The sequence below is a fragment of the Ooceraea biroi genome, chromosome 10 (assembly GCF_003672135.1).
Source record: "Ooceraea biroi isolate clonal line C1 chromosome 10, Obir_v5.4, whole genome shotgun sequence".
Taxonomy (NCBI): Eukaryota; Metazoa; Arthropoda; class Insecta; order Hymenoptera; family Formicidae; genus Ooceraea; species Ooceraea biroi.
This window is the reverse complement of record NC_039515.1, coordinates 2788820-2812009: the sequence shown is the minus strand read 5'-3', so window position 1 is coordinate 2812009 and position 23190 is coordinate 2788820. Positions and strand designations below refer to the sequence as shown.

The following is a 23190-nucleotide window of genomic DNA, read 5'->3' as shown; positions in this document are numbered from 1 at the left end:
GTTCTGTGTTTAGGAGCTAGAGACCCTCTTATTAGGAGCCATTACAGTTTGTGGCGCCGCACAGTTTGGTGGTTACTGCATCGGACAATAATTAGCTCCAAGTATTTCAAGATGAGCACAAAGGAGAATTCTACGGTGCCGGCGAAGAACATGAGCGTGCTGAACGCGAAGCCGTACGGCAAGATCGTGTTAACGTTACAGAATTGTCTTTTGCCAGAGGACAAGCTTAATTCCACTCCGTCGTATCTGGACGGTCTCGATGCGGAAACTGAGACAGATTTGCGGATATTAGGATGTGAACTTATACAGACAGCGGGCATTCTCCTGAAATTACCGCAGGTGAGTTTTGCAATACGCGATCATAATGAACGATTATAATAAGATATAAGTATACTAGCTATAGTTGTTATAACCTTCACGAATTTATAGGTACTTGCAGTAAAAGTTCGTATTAAAATTCTATCTTCCTTCCATCTGGATCTTTTTCCATTTTCTTTAGGTGGCAGGATATTATTGATTCATTAACTCCAAGTTGCCCTGCAAGCAACTTGGGGTTAATGAATGTTTGGGACGAATTCTCGTTGAGCAATGTTTCCAACTCATTCTCTACCTATTTCTGATGTTACAAACTTTTGCGAGCACCTATAACTAAAATCTTATTTCGAAGAGCAGTGCTACCATATATTCTTTCCTTCAAATACAAAATGATAATTTGAAAATTAATATATATGTTATATTATAATATTATATTAATTAATTTCTTAAATTTACATTGTGAAATATAAATATTTAGTTATTTATAAGTTATGGACTTTAAAAAATGGATCTTAAATCATAAAAAATTTAATAATGTCTGACATGTTACCAATGAAATAAGATATTTAAAAATAGAGAAAATTATATCTTAGAATGTTATTTCTTTAGATTTTAGATTTTTCATTTTGCTTTAGATTTTTCATTTTTATACACAGTGCGGTCTATACATTGTGAGACTAATATTTTCATAGTCATGCTACAGTCATTTCCATTTAATCCAAGTTTCCATAATCTTTGTCCAAAGTTGGTATTCATACTCTGTTCTCATATTAAGGTCTTCTTAAATATGAGCTTAAAATATTCATTAGCCAATCAGGCAGCTGTATTAGTATCTAAAAAGTATACAAAACCATAATTTCATATTTGACTATGTCCCATGACTATGATGTGTTATGACTATGTCGTTATAACAATGAATATATATGTAGGAATAATTTGAATTATCAACAGCGATCTTTGATATCGAGTATATTATGCTTTATAAAATGTATTTTTTGAGTCATAGATTCGGCAGCAATTGTATGGCAGTTTCTGGCTTAAAGCAAGCACTATTATCATTCACCCTATTCACCTGATTTGCCATCCCCAGATTATTTTTTATTCCTGAAGTTACAATTGCAATTAAAAGGCCAAAAATTCAGCACATTTCCGAAATTGAAACTGCCAATCAACAAGCGACCAACTGAAATAGCTAATCGACTGAAGATTATTAAGATAGAGGAGTTTTTAATGGTGATGCAACGCTAGTTTGGAATCGAACGCTTAACAGGGCATCAACAGTAATGAAGCCTATTTTAAATAAAAAGTACTTAGGATTTTGGTGAGTTTTTATGAGGGTTGTTTGATAAGTCCTTAGAAAATATATGAAATGGCGACGCTAATATCAAACTGACATAATAGTAACGTGCTCGCACATGTATGTGTGTGTGTACATTTTCTAAGGACTTATCAAACGATCCTCGTATTTTATATAAATCTTGTCTCGACACTTGGATCAACTTGTCTCAACTCAAAACCTTGTCTCACAAATGGACCGCACTGTGTATAATAAAAAAACTACTTTAACCCTTTGCGGACCAGAACTTGCAATTGTATATTGTTCATTTGCTATGAAACTGACTAAACAGCTCAAAATTGTATGTACTTTCCAGACTGGATGACTAGTGTAAACAAATGAATGGCAACTATGCGCTGGATATAAGCTGGCATGAGTCACACAGCGAAATAGAAGTGTGATGGCAGGAGTATATCTGCGTCCCCAAAGGGTTAAACACTGAAGACAATGTGTCAATTGTTGTTATTATTCAACACGGACGATTTATTAATCTTGTTTATATATATTTGTGTAGGTTGCGATGGCTACGGGACAAGTAATATTTCAACGGTTTTATTATAGTAAATCGTTAGTCAGACACAATATGGAGACGACTGCGATGGGTTGCATCTGTTTAGCTAGCAAAATCGAGGAAGCGCCGAGGCGTATCAGAGACGTGATTAACGTTTTTAATCATGTAAAGCAAGTCTCCAGTCAAAAGTAAGTATATTCGTCATTTTTTGCTTTAAGCTAAGAATAAATAATATTAATAATTAAAGTAAATAAATATGCAGTAAATAAGAAAGAGAATATGTACTATACATAAATTATAAATTTAAATTAAATTTATATATATATATATATATCTCTTTGCAATTTGTTTCAGAGCTATCCAACCTGTGATTCTCGATCAGAATTACGTAGCGCTGAAAAATCAAGTGATCAAATCGGAAAGGAGAGTGCTAAAGGAGCTGGGCTTCTGCGTGCACGTAAAGCACCCGCACAAGATCATAGTCATGTACTTGCAAGTACTCGGGTACGAAAAGAACCGCGCGCTGATGCAGCAGAGCTGGAACTACATGAACGACTCGCTGCGTTCCGATGTGTTCCTGCGCTATCAGCCGGAAACGGTGGCGTGCGCGTGCATTTACCTGGCCGCTCGCCAGCTACAGTTGCCGCTGCCAACGTCGCCCTCCTGGTTCTCGCTGTTCCGGGTCAGCGAGTCCGTGATCAGGGACGTGTGCCGACGTATACTGCGATTGTATTCTCGAGTGCGCGTCAAGCCCGAGCAACTGGAGAAGCGCGTCGAGGAGCTGCGACGCCAATACGAGGAGGCCAGGACTAAGGCGCGCAGCGGTGACGTCGATGGACATACACCGAGTCCACCGCTGCCAAAGCACCATAACGCTTGGGGCGGATTCATCAGCCGCAGCGGCACGCATGCAGCTCCCGAAAGAACGAAATCACCCAGGTAACGTTTTCACATAATTACAAAAAGCAATATAGTTATCTATAAAACTATTTATCTTTTATAGTTATCTAGAAAAATATTATTGTATAATTTATTTAGCAAACAAAAAAAGAAAGACAAGACGATTGCATTTGCAGAAATTTATCACGTTAATTATTTTACTTTACTTTCAGGCGTTCGAAATCTCCAAGCACTTCTCCATCACGAGGCGAGGGGACAAAGCATTCCAAGAGAAAACGTAGCAGATCCAGATCCCGCAGTCACAGCCAGAGCCGTTCCAGCAAATCCAAAAAGACGCAGCGGAGACGGTCGGGCAGTCACAAGTCGTCGCGCAGATCGCGGAGTTACCGATCGCGAAGTCGATCCCGGGATCGCGATTTGGAAAAATCGAGTAAACATCGTAGCAAGCGTAGGCGACACTAGGTGTACGAACGTATAGGTGACAAATTGTATTGCAAACTATCACAGACATTAAATTGAAAATGACAAAAAATTGCAAACCAATTTATAACATGTGGGGAGGGATCGTGTACAGGCTTATCGCAATGTCTTTAATTTATCTCGAAATTGACGAAACGCTTTTAGTTTTCGGAGCCGTTTCATCGCAAAACAGAATTGAACAGGGTATTGTATTATATATATATAGACAACAGACTCGTATATAACGTGGTCTTGTACACGTCGTACAATGTGAGTTTGCTGTACATGTATATCTCACAAATCAATGTTTGTATCGTTTACAGGAATTCACGTTTATGGTGAATGACATAAATTTGTACATGTTTCTTCAGTAAAGTATGGAAAAGCATTTTCTATATGTCTTCATTTGCAAATTTGCAGATTTCAGAAAATAAATAAAACAAAAACATTGATATATTCTAAGTACGCGATAGCGTATACATATACGTAGGTATCTTTGTAAATTTTTTATATTTACAAATTGGTAGATTCGTAAGAAGGATATACAGGAAATTACGTGTCATTCGGAATTCGATTGGAGGAATCGAGTGGAAGTGTGCCGCGGATCGCGTTCGCAAACAGCTTACGGCTACGGTTCCGCTTTTACAGATTTTTCTATTAATTTTCTGTAAATTTTGTCTATTATTATTTATAACTGAATGAATTTGGGGATTAACTGTACATTGTTCATGAACAAATATTCGTGTATCTTCCAGGAAAAATTTGTACCAGGCATACAGCTTCGTAAAGTTGTTACATACCTCACGCAATATGAAAATGTACAAAAAAAGAAGATTCAGAGAAGATATGTATCAAAAGTATGAAAGAGCATAAAAAAAATAAAATTTTATGTTTCTATCTCAGGCTGCTATCATTTTGTGAAACCCGACCGGTCGCGCCTTCTTCTTTTCGCCGGCAATCACCGGCGAAAAATCGAGGGCGAGCAACTGCGGCAGGAGGTGCACGATGTAATTCCTGTAACAAGGGACATCCTCGATCGGATTGCCGTGTAACGTTAACGATCTGAGATTTCGTAACTTTTTCAGCCTCAGAATGTCCGTGATATTTGAGATTTTGTTGCCGTGTAAGTAGAGAATCTTAAGGTTTGCGAACTTTTCGATCTCCCCTGTAATCTCCCCAATCCCATTGAAGGATAAATCCAGCCAGCTGAGGTAAATAGGCTTGTCGAGAACTCTGTTCGCAAGACGTTCAACACCTTCCATCGAGCTTAATAAATTGTTGCTCAGCCACAACGTGCTGGTTACGTAACGATCTCTGAAAGTTCTCGCTGGTGCTTTGCCAGTGCGTATTGTCTGCGGCCGTTTCTCCATCAATTCTGTGAGACAGAAAACTGAGAATGTGTCTTCTTACGAGTGGTTATATAAAAATAATAATCACCGATTTTAATGTTGTAACGAGTAATTTAATTTATAAAGATAATAAGAAATTGCCATTCTTTTAATTAACAACTAAAAGTTAAAAACTGAGCGTGGAAATAACATTTCTCCTATAATTTGATATACCATCCATGTTGATGGCTTTCTTAAATGACAAGTCTAAAGGCGGAGCGACCAGCATTTCTTGCCGCTCATTTCGTCTGTAATCCGAGGTGTAATCTTTCGAGAAATGTTTTACATTCATTGCGAATAATTGAATTTGGTAACCGCGATCTCAGTCTGAAAAATATTCGAAGTTCACATCAAGAGATAGCTCATCTAGTTATTTTTCCCCCACAAATCTTATGCCTACTACTGCGCACGCTCAGAAATGTCACTATATTATTTTGATTCCTCAATGGAGGGAAAAACAGTTGGAAACAGATTGAACCGACAGACCAGTAAAGGTTAGAGAGCCTCTAGGAGAGAGAGGCGACACGAGGTCATGTGACCAGCTTCGTCGCGATTGGCTGGCGGCATCATGGGCAAATTTATTCATTGCGACGCCAATGCAGACCATATGTGACGTGATTGCTGTGACGTTATAAGACCGTGTGAAGGCGAGAATAACATATCTGTGATTAACGATTCACATATATGAGGTAAATCTTTATTATTATAAATTATAAATAAACTTTGATTGTAAAAAATGTCAGTTGCATTCGAGAAATATATTGAAACAATATATTTACTGTTTATTCTTGTTTTCTATAAGAAATATTACAGTATCTCTTGATTTGGCGACGCTGATTTCTGTGTCAAGTTATTTATTGTGTTCTTTGTATTACAGACAGCATTACCACTCGCTATGCCATCCAGTTGCAGTGCATATAAGTGTTCCAACAGGAGTGATGAAGGGTAAACAAAAATGGATTGTTGTGGTTGGGAGAGGCAAGAATTGGACACCTAGTAGTTCTCAAAAAGTTTGCGAGGTTAGTAGTAATGTGCAGTATGCTTTGACTTTGCACTTTGGAAAATAACATAATATAAGACATTAATAACACAATGTAACTTACTGTTAAACTCAAAACATTTTGTGATTTTCTTCCCATAGCATACATAGTTTATACATATAGCATAACAAACGATTACGTTGAATGTAATATTGCTTAAATAAGACTTTATGTTATGTACTGAAAAATAGTACCTGTATTTAATGTGTTACTACAATATATTTTCCTCTGTTATATGCAATTTATAATATGTAAAATACGAGAAGGCACCGAACCAAATTTAACTTGTTTACATTCAGCAACAAATTCAATTTCCGATGGCGTGAAATGTACCCTATGGGAAGAAAATCACAAAATGTTTTGAGTTTAACAGTAAGTTACATTGTGTTATTAATGTCTTATATTATGTTATTTTCCAAAGTGCAAAGTCAAAGCATACTGCACATTACTACTAACCTCGCAAACTTTTTGAGAACTACTAGGTGTCCAATTCTTGCCTCTCCCAACCACAACAATCCATTTTTGTTTACCCTTCATCACTCCTGTTGGAACACTTATATGCACTGCAACTGGATGGCATAGCGAGTGGTAATGCTGTCTGTAATACAAAGAATACAATAAATAACTTGACACAGAAATCAGCGTCGCCAAATCAAGAGATACTGTAATATTTCTTATAGAAAACAAGAATAAACAGTAAATATATTGTTTCAATATATTTCTCGAATGCAACTGACATTTTTTACAATCAAAGTTTATTTATAATTTATAATAATAAAGATTTACTTCATATATGTGAATCGTTAATCACAGATATGTTATTCTCGCCTTTACACGGTCTTCTAACGTCACAGCAATCACGTCACATATGGTCTGCATTGGCGTCGCAATGAATAAATTTGCCCATGATGCCGCCAGCCAATCGCGACGAAGCTGGTCACATGACCTCGTGTCGCCTCTCTCTCCTAGAGGCTCTCTAGTAAAGGTACAATTTCATGCTGTCGCTCGTCGCTCATTTTCAGCGACAAAACAGATCACGTGATCAAAATTAACGCTGGATATTGGTCAATTTTGATCACGTGACCTGTTTTGTCGCTGAAAATGAGCGCCGAGCGACAACATGAAATTGTACCTTAACGGTCTCCATGGCGTAAATCGGTTAATAATTTACGTTGAGGAGAGATCCCCGAGTATCTGATACATCTGCTCGATGCTTTCTCTTCATTCGTGACGCTCGAGTTACACGAGTTACGTCAGAGTGACGGAGATTGACGACAGCGGCGTTGTTCGAGGCATCAACTGAATAACGAGGTTAGGTTATTACACTGCACCGAACACCGGGATGCAAAGTTGGGCATGTATTATACATTGGTTTCATACATGAAGGAAACTACGTATAGAACGTCCTAGGTTTCAGCCTGTATAATACCAGAGAGAAACCTGAGAGCGGCCACCAGCCTCCTGACGTTTGGCGTCGCCTGACAAAGTGGACGTGAACTAGTTCACGCTTCCCACCACAGACAACAGCACACGGCGGCAACCCATCCGAGCGCTCACCGTGCCCAACGTTGCTTGACTTCAGTGATCGACGGGAACTGGTGTTTTGCAACGTGGTGCGGCCGTTGTCAGTTCGTTAAGGGGAGATTCTCATGTAACGAGTCAAAAAATTCGATTTTTTTTGCTTAAATCAACTCTAATACATGTGGAAAATATGTTCCTAAAGTTACAGATCGATATTCGACCTCTACGTATAGTTATAGTCGAGTTTTCAACCGCGCGTTGAGTAGGTAGCTGGGAGCGCTCGGAGCGGAGACACGCGTCTCGTCTGCCCTCACTCATACACTCGTACATAACAAACAGCTTCGCAGGTATACGTCTAACGGTTTTCTTTTGTTGGGATATACCTTCGTGTACTTGTATAGCTGAGGCAGGAAATTTTTGCGGCAGTCACAATAGTGTACGCTTGCCTGTTGTTTCTCAGACGTTCTCAGTCGTGTTTCGGATTCTAGTCTGCGTAGAAGTCGTAATAAAAGACTTGCAAAGATGCGAAAAGGAAGCAAAGAGAGTACGTATCGTTCTTCGAGGCCGCGTAAACGTGTGTTCAGTGGCAATCAGAGTACGAAGGATGATAATGCTCCGAGAGGACAAAGTGCCAGTGCCAAAAAATTGAATACTGCGCAATCGGAAGAAATTCCCGTTTATCAATCGCACTGTTACAGAATTCTAGACTTTATCACGGTATTTACGGCACTTTCAGACTTACTTGTGTGCAGAGAGTGCAAGCAAACTGTTTCTTTTGCACAGAGTGCTAATCGTGGACTCGGTTTCAAGATTTTACTTTCGTGCCGATGTGGTAGAAGACACATTAGTTCTTCTCCTTTTATAAACAACAGTTATGAGATCAATCGTAGAATCGTTTTTGTCATGAGATTGTTAGGTATTAGTAGAGAAGGCATCAATTTATTTTGTAGCCTTATGGATTTAGGGAAGGGCATCAGTACGAATGCTTATTATGCCATCTTGCAACACATTTATGACGCCTCAAGAATAGTTTTTCTTTTGCTGCGGAAAAAAGCCGTGAGAGAGGAGCAAGTGGAAAATGAACAAAGAGAAAGGCCTTCAAATAATTTAAAAGTTTCTGGTGACGGCTCCTGGCAAAAACGCGGCTTTTCTTCATTATATGCAGTAACTACTCTCATCGGATATTACTCTGGAAAAGTGATTGATCTTGTCGTAAAGGGAAGCTACTGTCAGGCTTGTGTACTATGGAAAAGTAAAGAAGGCACGGATGAATATCTAGAATGGGCAGAAGCACACGAGGATGAATGCTGCATAAATCATGATGGTTTTTCAGGAAAAATGGAGGTGGATTCCATAAAGGAAATGTTCGCGAGATCTGAGGAGGAGTTAGATGTCAGGTACGGCAACTACATCGGCGACGGAGATTCTAAAACTTTTAATGGTATACTGGATTTGAATCCATATGGCGATGATTGTACAGTAATTACAAATGAATGTATCGGGCACGTCGAGAAAAGAATGAGTACACGGCTCCGCAATTTGAAGAGAAAAGAAAAATTAGGTGGAAGAGGAAAATTGACTGATATATTGATAAAATAACTAACTACTTATTACGGATTAGCAATTCGTCGAAATGTTGATTCTGTCGATGATATGAAAAGAGATATAATGGCAACATATAAACATTTGTGCTCAACAAATGAAAATCCAATGCACGAGAATTGTCCGCCGGGCGTACAGAGCTGGTGCAAATGGCGTGTTGCTGAAGTTACCGGAGCTACTTTTGACCACCCCGCCCCACTTCACCCAGATCTTCAAAAACATTTATTGCCTTTATACAAAGATTTGTCTAAGGATGAACTTCTTCAAAGATGTTTAGGCGGACATACACAAAATGCAAACGAGAGCTTCAATTCGTGTGTTTGGCGTTTGGTTCCGAAACATTTATATTGTGGCATCCGAACAATAGAAATAGCCACATATATTGCTGCAGGATTATTCAACGAAGGCTATTTCGCCATTTTTAAAATTATGGACACATTAGAACTAAAGATCGGTACCCATTGTAAGGAGTATGCAGACTCGTATGACGCCGCGCGGATACGGCGACAAGAGCGACGAAGCCTCAGCAGCTCGAAAGAAGCTCGAACTGCTCGCAAAGAAGTGAATTTACAACAGCAGCAGTTATACGAGGATGCAGAAGGCCTACTATATGGCCCTGGAATCGCCGATTAGGACTGTAAGTATTGAAAAGCATTACTTTTTATAACCGAAAACTTTAAACGCGTTTTTCTCGAAATCACTTTTTTCAAACTGGTGTGCAGGATAACTAAAAAAATATTAGACCGATTGGGTTCTTTCGGGGCTCTACATGTAAACAATTATATTGTTCATCGTATGAACCTCAAAAGCAACAAAATTTTTTAAGTAAATAATGTTTATTTCACAATAACAATGAAAATTTTAATGAAAAAAACAGCATTGTTTTTCAAATGTCGCCATTCTTTTCAATTTGGTTTCTTTTCTTGCTTCATGAGGTTCAAACGATGCGTAATGATCTATAATTAATAAATATTGTTGAATATTCTGTTTCAGACCATTACAGCGGATGCTAGACTGCACACCGTTTGACACCTGCGACGCCGAAGCCGCTGAAGACGGCGTCCATACCTATATCTATATATATGTTTTTTTTAACCAAAAAAATATTTTTATATTCTCTTTACATGTATTGATGTACTATTAAAGTTTGAGATCCTTTGACTAAATACGTTCTTGAAAAAAAATTTCGAAAAATCTGCTTCTTTTTGGCTCTTTACATGAGAATCTCCCTTAAGCTGGAGACACAATGCGAGGCGATAGCGATAGGAACAGGGAATAACCAATCACGTTGCTCGATTTGGTCATCCGTACTCAAATCGTGTAACGCAATTGGTTATTCCCTGTTCCTATCGCTATCGCCTCGCATTGTGTCTCCAGCTTTACGCTCGGTAATGATATAAGTGAGCATTTTCCAGCGGTACGGAAAGTACCATGAATAGCTACAATTCGGCATGAGGCGTGGTAGTCTAGTGGCTAAGCGCGAGACTCGTATTTTGTAATGAGACATTATTTTATAATGAGACATAAACATATACATTTAACATTTGCCATCCGCGCAAGTTAGGTTCGAGACCGAGCTGTGATAATTTTTTTTCTTCGGATTTTTGTTTCTTTGTGTTTGCATTATATCGTTTTATTATGTAAATAATAAATTATTATGTAAATAATGATTTATTATGTTTTATTATATTTTGGAGGTATACGTATATAATGAGACATAAACATATACATTTAACATTTGTAAACTTTTTATTTATTTATATAGTTTGTATACTGTCGAGTGTTTATTATACGACAGTATACAAACTATATAAATAAATAAAAAGTTTACAAATGTTAAATGTATATGTTTATGTCTCATTATATACGTATACCTCCAAAATATAATAAAACATAATAAATCATTATTTACATAATAATTTATTATTTACATAATAAAACAATATAATGCAAACACAAAGAAACAAAAATCCGAAGAAAAAAAATTATCACAACTCGGTCTCGAACCCAACTTGCGCGGATGGCAAAATACGAGTCTCGCGCTTAGCCACTAGACTACCACACTTCACGCCGAATTGTAGCTATTAATGGTATGTACTTTCCGTACCTCTGGAAAATACTCATTTTAAAGCCTATTACACAATGCAAAGGAACAGGCAACAGGAACAGGGAATAGCCAATCGCGTTGCTCGATTTGGTCATCCGTACTCAAATCGTGTAACGCGATTGTTTATTCCCTGTTCCTTTGCATTGTGTAATAGGCTTTAGATGTAAATTTCTCCGAAACCAAGGCTCATACACCCAAACCCTATTTTTACCTTCCCTTTCGAACGCACTATGATTCGTTCGAAAGTAGAGTTTACATGGGAAAGCTTCCCTGTGAATAGTTTGGACACGAATCATATATCATTACCGAGCGTAACGACCTAGTTTACGTCCACTTTGTCAGGCGGCGCGTCAAACGTCAGGAAATGTGCCCGTGGAGGCTGGTGGCCGCTCTCAGGTTCTCTCTGATCAATACGTAAAGTGGCGCCACCATATGCATTTGGTGATATTCCTTCCTGTCGTGAATGGTCGTGAGAGTTTGAACTGCTTCTAACGTGATTTGCGGACAAATTTATTAAATCTACCTTTTTCAATTCTCGTCTTACGCCGGGCCTCTCCGGGACCTGGGGCTTTTCCAAATCTTCCGACATTTTCGCAGCGTTGTTCAATTTCAAATCGGTGGTATATTTTGTTGTTTGTGTAATCTAACCATAAATGGCCGCTGATGTGATCCGTTTTCACTGAGATATAATAATACTGGAGGAGGACATCTACTGTCTCACGGCCGCTTTCCGCTTACGGTCGAAGCATAGCAGTGCCTCCTCCAGTATTATTATATCTCAGTGTCCGTTTTATACATGTTCTAACCGTATTATACGTTTTTATACGTAGGAAATATAGAAAAGTGCTCGCAGCGCCAAAATTGCCCAACCCTGCCGAGATGCCGCGGACCAAGTATACACGCAAGAAGACGAGCGACTCGGGGAGGGAGTACGACATGGTGATACAGACGTTCGACAGGCACTTGCAGCAGCGCATTGCCAAGCTCGAGCGTGAGACGCACGCGGACGTCAAGAGCTTCGAGACCTTCATCGACGTCGTGGTATCCCGTTTGCCAGCGGAGGTGCGTCAGATGATGCTGAGCGAGGTGCTCGCCTGGCAGGCTGGCGATCAGGAGAAGGAGAACTACCAAGTGAGTTCATCCGTCAGCATGCAACCGCCCGCCACGGCGCTCAGAGTAAGGGCAGCTAAAAAGGGTGCCAAGCGTGCTACTGCTGCGTCCGACGATGGATACGCGACCGGAGGCACCAGCATGGGTAGCGCAGTGTCGCGGGCTACCAAGGCGCAGCTGCAGGTGGAGGTAACTTCAACGAGAAGGTCAACACGCAGTTCCACCAGAGCGGCTCAACTCAGCGAGGTCACTCAGACAGTGGCTAAGCCTAGCAAGGGACGTGTGACTCGATCTGCACTGAAAGTGGACAACTTCAAGACACCGGCAATGCTGAAAACCTCAATGGCCGTGTACGGCTTAGTTACGCCAAAAATCAAGCCTAACACGCCGCTGAATGTGCTGAGACGTCCGCGACAGGGAGAGATGGTCCTGAGCATGCAGGGCAGTCCATTGTTGGTCTCCGCTGTTATCGAGGAGAAGATCGCCAACATCAATGTACCTCTGGCTAACGGCAATGTGATGTCTCTGTTGCCTCAGGAAGGATTGCGCATGTCGAATATTCCTCAGCTGGATCCTGAGACGATGCATCAATTAGCGACTCTTAAGAGTCACATCGAGAAAGTTATTAAAACTAAAGATACGAAGGATGTGTGTGAGCAGTAAAATTTTAGCGAATGTAGAATAGTATATAATATAATGAACATTGGAAAAATGCTTTTAAACTTTTATATATTTGCTTGTAAACTATGTAGAATATTTTTGCATTCTTGTGATACTGTTTGTAATAAATATCTTGTGAATATCGACAACTTTAAAGAGTTTACCATTCAGTGCGGAGATATTTTTGCGAGCGTATTACTTTAAAGAAATTAACTCTGTTTACACGCTATTTATTGTACGTAGCAGTTATGCATTAAATGATGCTGAAGAAGTATTTTACATATGTATATCATAATAATTATTACTTGAAGTAAAAATCGGAATTGTATTATTTTGTTAGTAAATTTATATCATCAACTTGAAAATTCAATGGCAAAGAAAGTTTGCTAATTTTTGTATTATTATTATTATTATGTTTACTTTTATTATATGCAATAAAGATATATATTACGTCTTCATCGAATTCTGTATGTATATATGTATAATTAATATAGCAAGCAACTAACTAATTGCAGTAAGCTAAAATCACTTCATAGAACTTTAAAATATTTTCTACTAAGCTTCAGTAATAATTTTTATAACATTAACAGGTTAATACATCAATAACGTGAGAAATTTTATTCAATAACGTTATTGTATGATACATACATACACACTGTCATTAAAAATATATTAAAATTTATTTCACTGAATTTGAACGATTTGAACTTGATGTAAGCCGCCATGTTTGAACGTACTCAAGGCTATATCACACGGTGCGTTAGTCCTAAGATATCTATGCCAGATTACATGCAAAGCGCCTTGCGACAGTTGCGACGCGGATCTTCACCAATCACATTACTTCTTACTCAATGATTGGAAAATATTTGTGTGTTTCATACAGTTCTCGCATGGACACGGAGATGGCACTCTACATATCTAACAGCTCCAATTCGTTCTAAAAAGTTGAAAGTGCAAAAGTCGCGAAGCATTGTAACACAAAAATTCATGAAAAATCTCCAACAATGGACAACGAAGCACAAACGCATGAAATGACACAGTATCGTGCGCGGTTAATGAGGCAAAAGGAATTTCTCACTGACATATTATCCAAGATTGAGAAACAAATACTTGCGTTACAGGTAAACATTAACATTTATGCATACATGATTAAGTTAAACACTTTTACTTACAATTTCGACGTCAGAAGAAGTATCAATGAAAAAATCAATCAATGCAGGTGGAGCGATTACATTTGCGGAACACTCTGCTTGGGGCTGACTATCTCAATCGAGAAACGTCCCAGTCGAAAAACGTATCGGACGAAGCAGTTACGAAAACTAGCGCGAAGACGGAGTCAGTAATGATGATGAGCGATACAGAAAATTCAGATTTCACAAAACATGAATTAGATTTATCCGTGCTACCGCACGGTTTGAATAATTTCCAAGAGGAGAGTGAAGAAAGTGGAGAAGATGAACAGTTAATTATAGACGATAAAGAATTCAAAGACAACTGAATCTTCTGAATTTTAATTTAATGTTGTAATTGCGCTAGATTAATGCTTAAGAACCAAATATTTTAGCAGATTTATATATTTTATAGGAGAGGGAGAAAATGTATATATAAAATATCAATAATTTTGATTTAAGGTCATGTAAGAAATAAACTTGCGAAGACTATACTGACGATATGATACTTTATTTTTATTATTCGTATCTTGCAAATATTTACAGGGTATCTAACAGTATTGTTTGGTATCTTAATAGAAGAGAAACTTTAAAGAAACAGCAATAGATAAGGAAACAACCTAAAATGTCCGACTCTGTTAGCCTAACAATAAGATCTTTGTATTACATATAAATTTAACATTGGCAAAAAAAAACACTCGACTATATTCTGTGGCGAAGCGTCGTCAACCTTCATCAACTTATACATTTCATTCTAATTTCAAATGAGTCTAGATCATTCGGTTGAATTATGATGGATAGCCTTGCGGTGATGGGCCGAATTGTGACGGGTCTTCGACCAGCGACGATGGCTTGAACTGTTCAGCGGAGAGGCGCGTGAAGCAGATTCCTATTCCTTCTATCAGGGCCAGCAGCACTCCACCAATGATCGCGCTGCCTACCATCGCCGGAAGGCCGTTTCTTGCTGCTAAAATTCCACCAGTCGCTGCTCCGCTGATGATGGAGTTGTAAGGATCTTCTTTTCCTCCCCTAAGGCGAACTAATGTGCAGTCGATTGTAGAAAACATGCCACCCCATACAGCAAAATTGCCAGCAATGATAGGTGCTCGTTGTCTGATTGCGACTACGCTGCCCGTAAAACGATGCCTCCATCCACTCGGTGCGTTGCGAAAGCCTTTGATGCTTTGGAAGATTGCTCCACCGATAACGCCCATTGTAAAGGCACCGCCACAGTCGTCAACTATTCGCCAGGGACATGGTTCTCTCGCATATTCTTCCATACTTTAGAAAACCTGAAGTCAAAAGTCACGAGAGATATTTCTTTCTTAACATTAATTTTTTTAACGAGATTGCTTAGATAATAAAATATCTTAATTTATACAGGACACGATTTTCATGATGAAAACAAATACTGCATTTGTCATTGTATTAATTTATGCTTATATTAAATTATAGATTGTTTTATGTAAGCGGTTAACCTCGATACGAAAAACGTGTTAATCTATAAAATTAATTTTGACATTACTGTTGGAAAAAATGCACTGCATGTGAAAATAAAGTCTATGTAACACGTTATGTAAATGTACACGTTTATATATGTTCTGACAAAAAGTAATTACAAATTGTATCACAAATTCACACGGCATGTGAGGTTAGACACGCATCTCTCAACGTTTTAGAGTTAAAACGTGCGTAACAATTTTAGAGACTTCGTTATACGTCACAGGTAAATCACTTTTTTGAGAACGAAACAATGTATTTTGATATTTACCGTATAATTTGATCTATAAATGTTCTCAAACAAGGTGTAAAAAATCTTTAAACAAGACACTTCAGCCATGAACCATGTGAAAGGACTGATAATGTCACATTGTCATGTAATGATGCAATATGCAATTTCTCTTGTACCTTTGAAAAAAAGGAAATTATTTGCTAATATAAATCTGAATTTCTCAATAACTCATTTTTTTATTTAAGAGCTGCTAAAAATTAAATATTGAATCGTATTATTAATATAGGCTGCAGTCCATTTAGCGTTACAAAACACTTTATTTTTTCTTTTCTTTCAAATAAAAAAAGGGCAGAATGCGTTTTGAAACATTTATAGTGCTAAATAGACCGCAGAAAATAAAAATAAAAAAAATTTTCTTTTATCTATGTATGTGCGCGCGTGCATACGCAAATCATACTACTCAAAAACTTGCCGTTATATTTCAAAATAAAGTGTATTCTAATTCTAATTTAATATAACATAAAAGTTGTTAAATTCATTATTAAAACAAAGTTGTTTATTTAAAGATAAAACTACTGCTTTTATTCCGTCATTGAGATTACATTCGACTCGCCGTTGATCTGTGCTACTAGTTCTTTTTTAATTCCAAGAAACTCCGCTAGAAGTCTCCACCATCAAATAAGATAGTGATACAGATAGTGGCCTGTGGCGGTTTGGAGCTAATTTCTTCAAGTAACAAAACTCAATTAGCAGGTTAGATAATGTTATTTTCCAATGATATAATATAACAATAAGTTTAAATAATTGTTTGTTTTGTTTTATAAAAACTGCTGTTCTATAACACATGAAACAAATTGTTATTTTTAAATAGCAAAATTCAATGGTACAGTAACGAATACAGTTTACCTTTAAATGTGATACAATGACAAATTTTACATGGTGTTAAACAAAAAAAATAGAGACGGAAAACCAAAAAACAGAAATAATTTTCTAATTCATCAATGTTTTTAAAATATGTAGACTTTATTACTAACTGTTGTTAAGATAATTCTTCTATTTTTGTGGGATTTGGCAAATGGTAAATTTAATAAAGATTAGTATTTATTTTCACAAATTTATGCAAACGTACATGAAGTGGTCCACCAGACATTTATCGTAAGCAGTGCTCTATAAATACCGACCAAATATCTGCCACAAATTAACATTAACACATCGAATTAAATTATCAATATAAAATACATTACGCGTTCATCAAATTTGATGTAAAAGATTTACAAATTTATAGTAGTATATTCTTCTAAATATGTAATACATTTATATTAAGCGCGACTTTACCTCATCTGGAATTTTCAGTCTTATTATATGCAAAAATTTTAATTTTTGATAGAATCTATTTAATTATATCATTACAAATTATATTATAAAAAGAGAAATTTTAGTTTGTTATAAATACATCTAATTATTCTTTATTACTAAATAATAACCAAATCGGAAGTTTTATCCGTCCTTTTTTTTATTAAATATAAATATAAAAGCTATATAAGCAGATATGCAAGATTTTTAATTATTTTAATATTTTAATATAAAATCGTTAAAATCGTTAATGTGTCTTGTAGTGGATTTACACTAGAAACACATTCTTCTATGTGATGTTTATTGTGACATAAAAATAAACATGCCTAAGTTGGCCTAGTTTGTAAAGAGGAGTGCCATGTTAGTTCTTTACTATATCTATTTGTTGGTAGTTATATCAATACTAGTAGATTATGACCTCATAAATAATGTATCTGCATTATAGTTGCATCTTGCATCTCATTGATTTTTCTAACAACTGGAAAACCTTAACAAGGTGTTCGCGTCAACTAGGAATTATGCAATATGATAAAAAATGTAATGATATCAGTTTAGGTTTTCGTGTATTGTAATTCTTTACTTTATACCTAATTTGTACATGTAATAATTATAAAACTGAGATGTATTTCATATGAGTAAAATTTAATTATAATGTATAATTAAATAATTAACTGCAATAAATAATAATAGAGCGATAAAGAATCTAGTCGCTAATTACATCGCTCCCGGAAATTGTTTACGATAAACAAGCAATACGTAATATTAATAATGAAGCTTTTGTCGCGATTAATCACATTCAATTACATAATTATGCATTATAATAAATTACGCAGAAAATCAGCGTGCTCTCTAATAATTTCTGCTTCATAACAATTTATGTGTCACGGATTTATATATCACGACGCGTTTAAAAATTTAAGTTAATAATAGACCGGAACAATTATTTACGTTTAATCGCCATCTTCCCGAGAGAAAGGGGAATAACGCCGACGTAACGCCGGCGAGTATGAACGAGGAGCGCGTCTTCGACGCGCTTTTGCTATCTTCTAAAGATAACCAGCCGCGATAAATCGATGTCCCCTATCTCATTTTTTATTCCTCGTTACGTTCGATTGTGTAACGGGCCTCCGATACCGCTCTTCTATACCGCTCTGTAAACTACATACGTGCGTACCGCACCCCCGGTCGGGAATTCGCGTGCAGGTGCATCTGTTGCATCCCGCACGCAGGCAAACGCGCGCGCACGCTCCGGGTCCGAAGCGCGGGGGCGGCCAACGATAGTGGTGGTGGTGGTGATGGTGGTGGTGGCGGTGGCGGCAACGACGACGGCGGCGGCGGCGGCGGCGGCGGCGGCTGCTCTCGGAAGAGGTGGCCGCACCGTGAAGACGCGCGGGGGTTGGAAAAACGATGGGGAAAGCCTCGTAACGGGCTACCGGTTACTACGCGGACGCATGCCCGTTGATAGCTCAGTGGAGCGCGCGACTTCGTGCCGTAAGCACACTTTTTGCGGGTGGATCTCTCTCTCCTCTCTGCCTCTCTCGCTTTCTTTCTCTCTCTCCCTCTCTGTTTTCGTCGGCGTGTGTGTAAGTGCAGGTGTGCGCGTTTCTTTCTCATCCCGTCTACCCCCCTCGCCTCTCCTCTCCCTCTCGTCCGCTGTCTATCTCTGCCTCGGCCTCCCTCGTCGCCGTGAGGATGGCAGGCTTGTTCGCCGGCGAATAAAATCGGCGATGAGCGATATCGCGCGGGGGTGGTGATAATCGCGGAAGAAAGGGGGCGAGAGAATAGATGCGAGGTACCGAGGGCGCGCTTTTCGCGCATTCGCGCGGTGCGAATTAATGAAATCGGAGTAATGAGGTCGAAGAGGACGGAGGTCCGAGTCCGAGAGCGGCAATGAAGGGAGTTCCGAGGAGAGGCGGAGGATTCACTAGTGAGTAAGATTTAGAGTGGGAACGATATTTGAAAGTAAGGGAGTACGCGCGGATAAGTAGGACGGGAAGAAAGATGATCTCTGGAAGAAGATGGAGACAGAGAGAACGAGAGAGAGAGAGAGAGAGAGAGAGAGAACATCGCCAATCCGAAAGTTCGGAATAGGTGAAAAGATATGTGTGTAACAGTTTGTGTTTTCTCCCAGATATGTGTAAAGCGGGGTGCGAGTATCTTGTAAAGTGTGATGTGAATAATCCGGTTCCGTAAAAAAAAGATTACGAGAAATTGAAGGGGAGCGACGTCTTCTTGCACGAAAATCGTGAGAATCGCAGATATCACCGAGAAGAGAGTAAAGTGACGAAGAATAAAGAGCAAAGAGAAGAGGTTGGAGGCTACCCCGTTCGTTCGCGTGATCAAGAAGACATCCACGACAAGACACTTGAGCTTGCGAGTTTGACGAACAGTAATGGTCGAAAAAGACAAAAATCTAAGGAGGCGAGAACAAGAAAAGAATTTCGGGTTGATTATTTAAACAAATATAAAATAAATTCACTTATATTAAAATCGAATTCAAGAAAACAAGAGAAAAAAAAAAGAAAATTATCAAACATGAACAGAATCTGTTCTTTAATTCTTGATCAAATGCATCACGAAATGTTAAAATTATCTTAAATTCTGTTTTCTGTCTTTCTTTTATTCCTGTAATACACATTACAAAATACAAAAAGAGGGAAGAATTGGGAATATTAGTGAAGAAATTCTCGTGTAGTTAATGTGCACTTTACTTTCTCCGTGTCCGTGTCGATACGTGCACGCGTGGGTGCGTACTTCGCAAATCCACAGCACATCCACCGCGATAATCCATACAAATAGCCGTATTGTAAAACAATCCAATCGGGTATTCGCACCTTTACGCATGTCGATGATCTCTTCTCCCCCTTGACATTCCCGAGTTCTCGTCCGCCGAAATACGCGTGAATGCACGTTTATTTCCACCGTGACAGCCGGAACTGATAGAAAGGTTTCGCCAGCTGTTTGTTATGCGGCAGCCGTGACACTTGCTTTCGCCAGCTTTTCTGATCTGACGTTGAAGAGTGAATTTTCGCACCGCGGAGATGCCCGCATACTTCTATCGGCGGAAACCCAGGTGATCCCGGTTTCGCTGTCACTGCGGCAAAATTAATTTCTAAGGCGAAATTAACCGCCGCAATTAATCCTCGAGCGACTGTATTTCTCGATTCGAGGGATTACACGCGGGGAATTACTCGTAGAACGCATATGTTACGCGAGCGAGTATTAGTTGTCGGTAATCTTCGGGTAACTGCGTTATTTGCTCGAGGAATGTTTATCTTATAGGTAGCCGGGATAGATGCATTCCGCCGAACAGAAATGCGTGGTAATCGGAGATGCATCGTCGGGAGGAGTGTGTGTAGCACGAATTTGAATGGCCGCGGGTATTTTTACGAGGGTGCTACACGGTGACTCACGCTTAAGTATTCCATTGTGCGGCGTTCCGCACGCATCGCCCCGCATAGCGGCCGCTTCCAAAAATACTCGTCTTGTTTCAGGGTTTCGCGCACGTCGATATGCAAATACATCAATAATTCATGTGGATCGTAGTTCGCCGCGGAATTGCGTCGCGCGATAAAGAAAAAAAGCAAAGAGAAAAAGCGCAACTAAAGAATTTATTAGGAAATTCCGAGCGGTAATGGACGAAGAAATTCCTTTGGGTACTCTTTAATGCCGTCGCATAATGAAACATTCTTCACAAAAGGGGAATTAATAAGCACGTACTTGTGTTCCTCTCTTTCCTTCTTTCTTCTTTTGCATTTTGATCACTTAAGTTGTCCCTCTTAATGAAAAAGTTTAGTTGGACGATAAAACGATAAAAAGTGTCTTCAATGAAGAGATCATCGCAACTCACCTGATTCTTTCTCTTGTTTTCTTCCTGCTGCGGAAGTAAGCGTGATGACGTAAGGTATAAAAGTATTGAATGAAAATAGAGTGTCTGCGGCGAGATGGTGCGGACCGTAAAGTGATTTCGAAGTGACGAGTGTTGAGCGCGCGATCGCAAACGGCGAGTCTGCTTTCAGCTCCGGTCCCGTCTGCAGTTTGCGCGCGGCTCGCACCGTAACCAAGAACATCGATATCTCGCTGCGAACATTCGGAGACTCGTAACTGAACATTCGAAGCATGAGGAACGTATACCTGTCGCCGACAAAAGATGCAACCAGGAGCTGATCTGAAGCTGACACGCTCGAGACACTCGCTGCACGTAGTACGTAGCGGGGGAATCATAAACGGCGGCCGACGAACACGCGGAGGATGGAAGCATGATTCTGGTAGCGCGGGTCCGTCGAACACGACGAAAAACTAAGAGGAAGAGCCTCCTGAGAGACGGTGGGCATGACGGCACACTGCGGGAACATGGATACCCGCGAGGACGGCGGAGTCGATCGCGAATCTCGAATCCGTTAATTCAATCGTCTCTCCACGGGGGGAAATCCTCGGGATGCGTCCGGTGGTGCCGAGCGGGACGTCGTCGTCGTCGTACTTCCGTTTGAGTTTACGTGTTACGTGAGATTTCGTTCGCGACGCAACGAGTCGACGAGAGGCACATCATTGCTGACGTCACACCCGTCGCGGAATAATAAATGTCTCCGGCGAGATACATAACTCGCGCCCTTTGCTAATGCCATCACGGGAGGTCGTTTCGAGTCGGCATCGATCCCTGATATTTTCTGTGGCATGTATATGACCCCAACGACGTGGGAAGGAATTTGCGGCAGTAGAGCCTCGAAAAGACCCGGTACCGAGGGTGGTACAACCTTGTGCCGCCGGTACGGTACCGTTTCCGTTTCCCCCGGGTAGGCGTGTGTGTGCGCGGGTGTTCCGAGGTAAAACACGGGGACCTCAAAGGTACCTTACGTGTGGTGGTACCTGCGGCTGAGTGTCTCTCTGAATTGCCCGAGTTGTTTGCCCCGCGTGCCAAGCACCGTGCCGAATCGTGCAAGACCAGCTGTGCGAATCGGTATCGAACGATACCGTCGAAGGATGAGACAATCCGCCGGGGCGTCGTGAGGAATAGCAAAAGGTGCGTTTTGCATGCTAATCAAATTCGAGACTGAAAAACGCCGTGTAACGTCGTGGTTGCAAATAATTCCGATATCCGCATGATCGTTCCTATGTGAAATCTATTATATCTTATCTGCTTGTAAGTTTTTATATGAAATTCTCTTTATACATAAATTTTCTTGCTATTTTCATATGAAATATTCGGATAAATCACAAGAAAATAGAAGAATGCTAGTAAAATTTTGCGAAAAAAGAAAAACTTGACTTCGCTCTTGGAGTCTACAAAGTGACCTATTCTTTTCACTTTTCTATTTCTCTCCGATATTTATCTCCATTCCCATTCTCTGTCAAATGCAGATGGAACGATTGAACTGAAAAATTTATTCGTAAAATAATTCGTTTTTTAGGATCATTATCATGTACACACAATACATAATTAAAAGATAACGATCTTTACGTGTCCACTTTCGATTCAGGAATTCAGACTTTGTATCGACTGCACGCTTCATTGTCGATCCAACTTTTAATATACGCGGCATTGCGTTATGTCCATTGCTCATTACAGCATCGCCACCTCTGTCATTCTTTACGAGAACATGTATTCATCAAACATGTATTATCAGTTTGCAATATCCACGAGCTGTGCGCCTGTTGTATTAAACTCCGCTGGTACACGCGAGTACACAACACGTAACTGCACGTTTCGCTGCGATCATTACGGCGATACTACGACAGAAAACAATAAAAAAAAGAAACGCCTTAAAGAAAAGGATATGATAGAAGGCAGACAGAAGGAAGAATAAGGAACGATAATAAATCTGATCCGATGTTTTCCGATCCATCGATGGCAAATGAAAGCCATTTCTCGAGGACGAACTAATTTCATTACAGCGCTTACATTAGCTGAATGTGATCGCGGTAATGGAGAATCGCGCGCGCGACCATTTCAGCGAGAGAATCGCTGACACGGTAATGCGAAGAGATCA

The 23190-nt window shown here is 39.4% G+C and overlaps 6 protein-coding genes across 21 annotated transcripts in view; 4 read left to right on the top strand and 2 right to left on the bottom strand.

Moving 5' to 3' along the window:
• Positions 1-13: 13 nt before the first annotated feature.
• On the top strand, positions 14-4416 carry LOC105278382 (cyclin-L1). Of its 5 annotated transcripts, none has more exons than XM_020031323.2 (5): positions 203-339; positions 1322-1636; positions 2166-2350; positions 2517-3101; positions 3275-4416. In XM_020031323.2, exons 3-5 carry the CDS (start codon positions 2172-2174, stop codon positions 3522-3524), a joined length of 1014 nt encoding a protein of 337 aa, XP_019886882.1. In that variant the 5' UTR covers positions 203-339; positions 1322-1636; positions 2166-2171; the 3' UTR covers positions 3525-4416. The 5 variants fall into 5 exon arrangements, with proteins under 5 accessions (XP_011335723.1, XP_019886879.1, XP_019886882.1 ...); XM_020031321.2 differs by having other exon boundaries at positions 1968-2350; XM_020031322.2 differs by having other exon boundaries at positions 250-339; positions 1316-1636; positions 1968-2350.
• LOC105278381 (leucine-rich repeat-containing protein 51) lies at positions 4190-5297 on the bottom strand. The gene is made up of 2 exons (XM_011337419.3): positions 5084-5297; positions 4190-4896 (listed from the first exon to the last, which is right to left on the bottom strand). Exons 1-2 carry the CDS (start codon positions 5199-5201, stop codon positions 4421-4423), a joined length of 594 nt encoding a protein of 197 aa, XP_011335721.1. The 5' UTR covers positions 5202-5297; the 3' UTR covers positions 4190-4420.
• A 1821-nt stretch (positions 5298-7118) lies between these two features.
• LOC105278380 (borealin) lies at positions 7119-13412 on the top strand. 8 transcript variants are annotated; one of them, XR_002193213.2, is made up of 3 exons: positions 7119-7260; positions 7360-9709; positions 10066-10246. XR_002193213.2 is itself a non-coding variant. In XM_026973486.1 (2 exons), exon 2 carries the CDS (start codon positions 7993-7995, stop codon positions 9067-9069), a length of 1077 nt encoding a protein of 358 aa, XP_026829287.1. In that variant the 5' UTR covers positions 7119-7260; positions 7360-7992; the 3' UTR covers positions 9070-9746. The 8 variants fall into 8 exon arrangements, 6 of the variants coding, with proteins under 6 accessions (XP_026829287.1, XP_019886883.1, XP_026829289.1 ...); XM_026973486.1 differs by lacking the exon at positions 10066-10246 and having other exon boundaries at positions 7360-9746; XM_020031324.2 differs by lacking the exons at positions 7360-9709; positions 10066-10246 and adding an exon at positions 12010-13409 and having other exon boundaries at positions 7125-7260.
• Positions 13413-13808: 396 nt separating this feature from the next.
• LOC105278383 lies at positions 13809-14613 on the top strand. The gene is made up of 2 exons (XM_011337426.3): positions 13809-14070; positions 14169-14613. The coding sequence occupies exons 1-2, from the start codon at positions 13954-13956 to the stop codon at positions 14445-14447; spliced, it is 396 nt and encodes a 131-aa protein (XP_011335728.1). The 5' UTR covers positions 13809-13953; the 3' UTR covers positions 14448-14613.
• Positions 14614-16003, bottom strand: LOC105278384 (mitochondrial import inner membrane translocase subunit Tim17-B). Its single transcript, XM_011337427.2, has 2 exons — positions 15890-16003; positions 14614-15410 (listed from the first exon to the last, which is right to left on the bottom strand). Exon 2 carries the CDS (start codon positions 15396-15398, stop codon positions 14907-14909), a length of 492 nt encoding a protein of 163 aa, XP_011335729.1. The 5' UTR covers positions 15399-15410; positions 15890-16003; the 3' UTR covers positions 14614-14906.
• Positions 16004-18558: 2555 nt separating this feature from the next.
• The window catches only part of LOC105278386, a 69348-nt gene continuing 64716 nt past the window's right edge, over positions 18559-23190 (top strand). The window contains exons 1-3 of one of the 5 annotated variants that reach the window (XM_011337430.3): positions 18559-18694; positions 19335-19648; positions 21223-22223. The gene's annotated coding sequence lies outside the window, so the exon portion shown is untranslated. The other 4 variants (XM_011337431.3, XM_026972826.1, XR_003407052.1 and 1 more) reach the window with 4 other exon arrangements.

Excerpts from the sequence above, each read along its gene's own strand:
- LOC105278382 (XM_011337421.3), top strand. The coding sequence starts at position 112 with ATGAGCACAAAGGAGAATTCTACGGTGCCGGCGAAGAACATGAGCGTG. Across the intron at positions 340-2,165 it reads TTCTCCTGAAATTACCGCAG|GTTGCGATGGCTACGGGACA; the intron begins GTGAGTTTTGCA and ends ATATTTGTGTAG. Across the intron at positions 2,351-2,516 it reads AAGCAAGTCTCCAGTCAAAA|AGCTATCCAACCTGTGATTC; the intron begins GTAAGTATATTC and ends AATTTGTTTCAG.
- LOC105278381 (XM_011337419.3), bottom strand. The coding sequence starts at position 5,201 with ATGAATGTAAAACATTTCTCGAAAGATTACACCTCGGATTACAGACGA. Across the intron at positions 4,897-5,083 it reads GAAAGCCATCAACATGGATG|AATTGATGGAGAAACGGCCG; the intron begins GTATATCAAATT and ends TCTGTCTCACAG.
- LOC105278380 (XM_026973486.1), top strand. The coding sequence starts at position 7,993 with ATGCGAAAAGGAAGCAAAGAGAGTACGTATCGTTCTTCGAGGCCGCGT.
- LOC105278383 (XM_011337426.3), top strand. The coding sequence starts at position 13,954 with ATGGACAACGAAGCACAAACGCATGAAATGACACAGTATCGTGCGCGG. Across the intron at positions 14,071-14,168 it reads AACAAATACTTGCGTTACAG|GTGGAGCGATTACATTTGCG; the intron begins GTAAACATTAAC and ends CAATCAATGCAG.
- LOC105278384 (XM_011337427.2), bottom strand. The coding sequence starts at position 15,398 with ATGGAAGAATATGCGAGAGAACCATGTCCCTGGCGAATAGTTGACGAC.